General features: G+C 61.1%; 1 protein-coding gene across 1 annotated transcript in view; it reads left to right on the top strand.

Annotated features, from left to right (window-relative positions):
- LOC103917517 (phosphatidylinositol 4,5-bisphosphate 5-phosphatase A-like) overlaps positions 1-6,494 on the top strand; it is a 7,512-nt gene extending 1,018 nt beyond the window's left edge. Inside the window, 12 exon segments of the mRNA XM_009324664.1 lie at positions 29-139; positions 1,687-1,795; positions 2,406-2,522; positions 2,593-2,768; positions 3,379-3,490; positions 3,899-4,008; positions 4,359-4,469; positions 4,471-4,546; positions 4,779-4,916; positions 5,309-5,401; positions 5,624-5,728; positions 5,874-6,494. Of these exon segments, the coding sequence (XP_009322939.1) occupies positions 63-139; positions 1,687-1,795; positions 2,406-2,522; positions 2,593-2,768; positions 3,379-3,490; positions 3,899-4,008; positions 4,359-4,469; positions 4,471-4,546; positions 4,779-4,916; positions 5,309-5,401; positions 5,624-5,728; positions 5,874-6,494 (1,845 nt within the window). The 5' untranslated portion in view covers positions 29-62.
- The last annotated feature ends 48 nt before the right edge of the window (positions 6,495-6,542 follow it).

Here is a 6,542-nt window from a genome sequence, read left to right as displayed (position 1 = left end):
TAGCCTGTTCTTCCTTTGTCCTCCCAAGCATCACAGTGGTCACCTGGAATGTGGGTACAGCCATGCCCCCGAATGATGTGACATCCCTGCTGCACCTCAACACGGGCGAGACAAATGATGCAGACATGATCGCCATTGGGTAAGAGGGTGAGGTGCAGGGCCCCCTCCCCTGCTCTTCCACATCCCTTTTTTGGGATCCCCATAGCCCTGGGGGGTGGGGAATGGAAGAGCTGCAGCCCCAGCCTCCCCAGGGCATATTGAGCAGGGAGGGGTGTGCATCGCAAGCAGTAAAATATCAGAAAAGATGATGGAGAATCGGCTCCTAGTAAAATGGGAGTGTTAAGAGGAACTGAAACCCTTGAATCCTGAGTAGCCTTGAACCTTCGAAGAGCCTGTAGCTGGCTATGCCGCGCAGAGCCGGGCCTCGGCAAGCCCTGCTGTTGCTGTGAGCCCTGGCAGTCCTGGGGTCAGGCCTGTAGAGGCATTTAACGTCGCCTGCTGGAGTCCTCTGGGAGCGTTTTCCGCATCTCAGCTTTTGCCCATGGTATGCAGGCCTCAAGGGCACAAATCTGCTGTTCTCACAGCTGGATTTGGCTCCGTGCCCCTGGCAGCACTTAACTGCTGGCAAGGCAGCGCCGTGTCAGTGTGGTAAGGCTTTACTGGTGTGGCTGGTGAGCCAAGCTCTGCCGGAGTCTAAGGGAAAACCGATCCCTTAAGGTTTGCTGTGGTATGTGTGAATTCCTGCTAAGACCAGGGATGCGCTGCCTTTGCACAGGGAGCGAGAAGCAGCCTCTGCCCGTGGGCGTGAGGTGGAAGAGCTGGATCTGCCTCCAGGAGGCTCCCAGGGCCTCCCCCAGTGCTCCTCGCCCCAGGGAGGGAGTGGTGTAGGACTGAGGCTGCTGGAGCTACTATGTTGTGTTGGAGCCAGTCTCTTGGTCCCCTCGGCCTTGTGGACCAGCGGGATGGGGCTATGTGGGGCTGCAGAGGTCGTAGACCCGAGCCTGGATGGATGGGGCGGGAGGTGTAGCTTACAGCAAGGGACTTGCTGGGACTGTGTCCTGGCCGGGGCAGGGTGTCCTGCTGCTCCCCACCTCCAGGGCGTCTCTGCCTGGCTGCGTCCTTCCTCTGACCCGTGTCCTCACGCCCTGAGCACTTGATATTTTTGGGCAAGACGTTTCCTGATTCTGCCGTTCTCTGCGGACGTTCTCCTTCCCTCTTTTCACTAATTGCTGAGATGGGAAGAGCACTATTAACCTTCTGTTTGCTGCTGCTCTGGGCTTGGTGGCTAGGATGCAGGTGGACACCCTGTGCTGAAGTACCAGTGAGACTTGGCTTCTCTGTAGAGACCAATGCAGCTGGAATGTCCCATAAGCCCCTCTTGCACCTAGAGATAGGCTTTAGACTGCTGCCCAGCCCTCTGCAGCTGAACTGCTCCTGTTTTAGAAAGGGCCAAGGCCTCGTGGGTTCAGGGCCACTTGTGCCTTCTGCTAGCACATGGCCCAGCATCGCTGGAGCAAGGATATGGCTGGTTTGTGCTCTGAACCTAGGGTCCTCCCTTGAACTGCCCTTCCTGCCCTGGCCCCGCTCCCCAGCACTGTGCTTGGGCACCTCTCCCAAGGAGCCCTCGCTAGCTGGGACACGGGCACCTTCCTGGTGTGGTTGAGGAACCTCTCCCTTTCCTCCCAGGCTGCAAGAGGTGAACTCTAAGATAAACAAGCGCCTGAAGGATGCCCTCTTCACAGATCAGTGGAGCGAGCTCTTCATGGATGTGCTGAGCCCCTTCCACTTTGTCCTGGTAAGGAGGTCCCAAAGGGGCTGGGCAGCTGGTGTTCCCTCTCTGCCTGCCAGGCAGGTGGACCACAGGGAGGGAGAGCTGGACTGCAGGGACGGAGGGAGGAGGTGTGGTGGGAGGGCTGGCTGGAGGGACAGACTGCAGCCATCCAAGCGGCGTGTGGGGGCTGACCTGGGGGCTAGCGGTGCGTCTCGCCAATGTGCTGTCTAGCTTGTGCCACCCTGCTCCCTTTCCTGTGCCTTAGGCTTCCCCTGTGGTGCTTTGGGGACATTTCTTGTTGCCTGCTGCATTGCACCAGGGTGAGGAGGTGAATGTGGGAGCAAGCCTGTGCTTCTGGCAGCAGCCTGCGGGTCCCAGGGCAGGTTCAGCTCCCCAGGGCACTTGCCCCAGAACGCACATGAGCCTTAGCGTTGTTGGGCTCATCTCAGCTGTCGGTATTCAGGAGGGTGTGCATAGTCTCTGAACTAAATGTGCTGTTAGTCATCTGCAAGGTGGGGGGGCATGCAGAGAATGGAGGTGCTGCCCCTGTGGCCTGGAGGTGGGGGAAGCTGTCCCTGCCCCCATGGGCTCTGCTGTGGCTACCATCCTGCTTCAGCCTCTGCTCCCATTCCAGGTCAGCACGGTACGGATGCAAGGTGTGATCCTACTGGTATTTGCCAAGTACTACCACCTCCCCTTCCTGCAGGACATCCAGACAGACTGCACGAGGACGGGGCTGGGAGGCTACTGGGTGAGTGTGGCCCCGGGGGAGGTGGCAAGGGGCTGGCTTCCCGAGGAGTCATGGGATCCTCTCGGTGCAGGGCAACAAGGGTGGGGTGAGCATTCGTCTCTCCATCTTCGGCCACATGGTCTGCTTCCTGAACTGCCACCTGCCAGCGCACCTGGAGAAGGCGGAGCAGCGCAAGGAGGACTTTGCCACCATACTGCACATGCAGCAGTTCGAGGGGCACGTGGCCAGCGGCATCCTGGACCATGAGTGCGTACCCCACCACTTTGCTTCCCAGTCTGGGCCAGGGCTCTAGCGCCAGCCTCTGTCCTTGACTGCCTCCAGATAGGGTCTGGGGTCTGTCCTCCTCTGAATCCCAGCACAGCTTGGAGATGGGGTCTTGCCTGCAGAGCTGCAAAACTGTCCTGTGCCCCAGTTGGGGACCCAGCATGGTGGGGTAGGTGTTAAGAGGGGTCCTTGGTGTCTCCCCTGGGGCACATCCAGGCCTGGTGCAGCTCCTGCCATACTGGTGCTGTTGGGGTTTGGGACTGGTGAGGTGGAGGGCCTAGCTCCACCCCAGTGTCTTGGCCGTGTGGTCTGACTCTGGTAGGTGCCTCACGGTGGAAATTTCCACCCTCAATTTCTGCCCAGGGAAGTCAGGCGTGTGTGGTTAATGGTGCTTGGTCCTACCTGAGGAATCCTGGCGGGGCTGGCAGCTGGCCGCGTGGTTGGCTGAGCGCTGACCTGCGCTGGCGCTCCCGAGAGCGCCTGTGCTGCAGGCTGAGGCTGCCCGCAGGCTGAGGACGTCTTCCCCCTGCGGTACTGCCTGGCTCCTGTAGCCTCGGCCCCTCCAGCCCGTTGCCCTCCTTCCCACCCACAGCCTTGTGTTCTGGTTTGGGGACCTCAACTTCCGCATCGAGAGCCTAGACATCCGCTTTGTGAAGTACGCCATTGACAGCAACATCCTGAGCCAGCTCTGGGAGAAGGACCAGGTGAGAGGGATGGACATGCTGCTGAGCCTCAGCTGGGCCCTGAGTGGCATTCGGCTCTTGCCAAAACTGCCTGTGCAGCTGTGGGACAGGGCATGTCCTCTTGCTGCCTGTGGGGCACAAAGGGCCCTGGCTCTCCTGGCTCTGGGGGGAAGGGGCAGCACTGTCCCAGGATGGTCTTTATGGGAGCTGGGCACATGCTTCCTTTATCAGTGTGCTAGGAAGAGCTGGGGGCACTGGGTCTATGGACTTGCTGCTTGCATGGCATGGACAAACGCTGAGAGCTGTGTGGGGCTGGCAGCAATGGGGCAGGGATGACTCTCTGCTGGGGGTGGAGAGGTCTCAGGGGGCTTGCAAAGGAGTCTGGCCATGGGGGCTGGTGTGCTCCTCAACCTGCTCTCTTTCCCACAGCTGAACATTGCCAAGAGCACCTGGCCTGTCCTCAGTGGCTTTCAGGAGGGACCCCTGAACTTCCCACCCACCTTCAAGTTCGATGTGGGCACCAACAAGTATGACAGCAGGTAGGAGAGCAGAGCTCAAGCGTGTGCTGGGCCTGGGAGCTGGTGGCATGGCTGAGGGATGCAGGAGTGGCTGGGGCTCAGAGCCAGGGCGAGTGCTGGTGGGGCAGGGGCTGATGCCGGTGCGGATGGATGGGGAGAGCCATGCTGGGGCAGGCATGGGCTGGACCGGGCACGGCAGGCTGGGACACAACTGTTGTGCTGGTGCCAGCGCAGGTCTGTCCCTGCAGCTGCACTGAGCTGTGTGCCAAGACGAGCCGCATCCCCTGTGTGCCGTAGTGCCAGGGGGAGGCAGTTTGGGGTGGAGCCCACTGCCCCCTGCCAGGCAAGAGATGCCCCTCTGTGCCCTGCAGTGCCAAGAAGCGAAAACCTGCCTGGACTGACCGCATCCTCTGGAAGATCAAATCTCCCAGTGTCGGGCTTGGTGCGGGCAGGCGCCGGCCCAGCCGGGGCATCCTGTCAGTGCCAGCTCTGCTACTGCAGCCACATGGAGTACACTGTCAGTGACCACAAGCCGGTAGCTGCCATCTTTGCAGTGCAGGTAAGCACCGTCCAGGGCCACTGGGCACACAGGCAGGAGCTACAGGTGTGAGATGCCCAGCTAGTGTATGCGGAGCTTATTTTATTTTTGTTTGGCAAGCTCAGCTGTCTTGCCACTGTGGCTGGGGGCTGCTGGTGGTGTATGTGTGAGGGCCCGGCGCTAGATGGGTGCCCTGGGCAGCAGGGGCAGCTCTCTTTGGCATGCCCTTGCTCACCATGTATGTCTCTGATAGTTTGCTTCCAAGGCAGACAAGGCCCCAGTCGAGATTTATGTGGCTGACGAATGGAGCAGGCCTGAGCAAGCAGTTGTCAGGTACAAGATGGCTGCTGGCTTCCACCGGAGCTCCTGGGACTGGATAGGACTCTACCGGGTAGGGGCTTAGGGGCTGCTGGGGCTGGAGGGAGTGGGGAGCACTGCATGGCACCGCAAGGTCCCTTCTGAGCTACCTCCCACCAGTGGACATGAGTGTATGGCATGGACCTGTGCTCTCTCTCTTCCCATGGGAGGTCCTGGCAGTTAGCAGCAGGATTTGGCCCTGCTTCAGGAGGCTCAGATCCAGCAGTTCCCTCTCCCTCCTGCTCTGTGGGCCCCACAGGGTCCAAAGCCTGGCACTCCTGGGGGGCTGGGGCCAGGGCACTGTTGGGTGGGTGGAAGGCAGCTCTTGGTGCCCCTGTGCAAGGAGAGGGGGCTGAGCGAGAGGAGAGCTAAAGCAGGGCTGATGTTCCCCCACTCACCTGTGCTCTCCCATGTACATGCACACAGGTGGGCTTTCGGCATCCTAAAGACTATGTGTCCTATGTCTGGGCCAGGAGTGATGATGGAGAGCGCTGCCTAGAGAAGCAACTGTGTGCACAGGTGAGCTAGGGCCAGCCCTGCTGTCTTGCTGGGCACGTGTGCCCCATTGTGAGGGCCCTGATGGGGCAAAATAAGGAGGGCACCTCCTTATTGCTTTGTGCTGAGCCTTAGGCAGGCCCACTGTGCTGGCATCGGGGACTTCTGCTCTCAGTAGGGGCTGGAGGTGGGAGGGGGCACCCCTGTGCCCAGCCCTGGTGCCCATCAGCTGTCTCTGTGCTGCAGGTGATGTTCTCAGAGGAGGCGCTGCCCAAGGGGAAGGGCGAGTATATCCTTGGATACTACAGCAACACCTCCAGCAGCATTGCTGGTGTGACTGAGCCCTTCCAGGTCAGCATGGCCAAGAGGCGAGGGTGAGGGGCTGAGGGAGGCAAGGGGAATGGGTGTAGGGGTGCTTGGCTGGAGGAGGCCAGCTGCTGTAGTGCCCCACAGCCCCCTGTGAGGATCAGCCAGCAGTGCTGATGCAGGGGTGCAGATCTCCCTGCCCAGGTCAGAGGAGGGCAGCAGCCCCACGGACAGCTCAGGCAGCAGCTCAGAAGAGGAGGATGACAGCACGCTTGTCCTGCTGGCCCCCAAATCTCGTAGCCCCAGCCCAGGCAAGATGAAACGGCACCGGAGCCGAAGCCCCAGCCTGGCCAAGTTCCAGGGCCTCATCCTGCGGCCGTCAAGACGGGACAGGGGTACAAGCCGCAGCCCTTCACCCCAGAGCCGTCAAGGCCTCCCCAGGGACATCCCCACCATCCACCTGCCCCAGGAGGAGCCAGGGCGCCGTGGAGCCAAAGCCAAGGAGCCAGGGCAGGCAGCCGACAGCCAGGAAGGCAGCTCCTTCTACCAGACTGTGCAGGAGCAGGGCAGCACCCGGCGCATCTCTGCTGAGAACCCCCTGGCCAGGGCTGACCCCAGGAACCTGGGCCTGCTGCCCGCGCTCCGCCTGGAGATGATCGACCAGGCCATGGGCCGGCGGAGGGAGAGCGCGGACCAGGGCTACCCTTGCCGGAGGATGAGCCCCACCAGCCCCCCAGGCTGCAGCACTTCCCCACTGGAGGGGAGCAGCCCCCAGGAGCTGGACAGCCATAGCTGTGCCATGGGCCGCTGATCCCTCCTCCCTGTAGCTCGCTTGCTATGTGCTTTCCTCTGCCACTTT

Source organism: Pygoscelis adeliae, unplaced genomic scaffold (genome assembly GCF_000699105.1).
Source record: "Pygoscelis adeliae isolate BGI_AS28 unplaced genomic scaffold, ASM69910v1 Scaffold550, whole genome shotgun sequence".
NCBI lineage: Eukaryota > Metazoa > Chordata > Aves > Sphenisciformes > Spheniscidae > Pygoscelis > Pygoscelis adeliae.
This window is presented reverse-complemented; position numbering and strand designations above follow the sequence as displayed.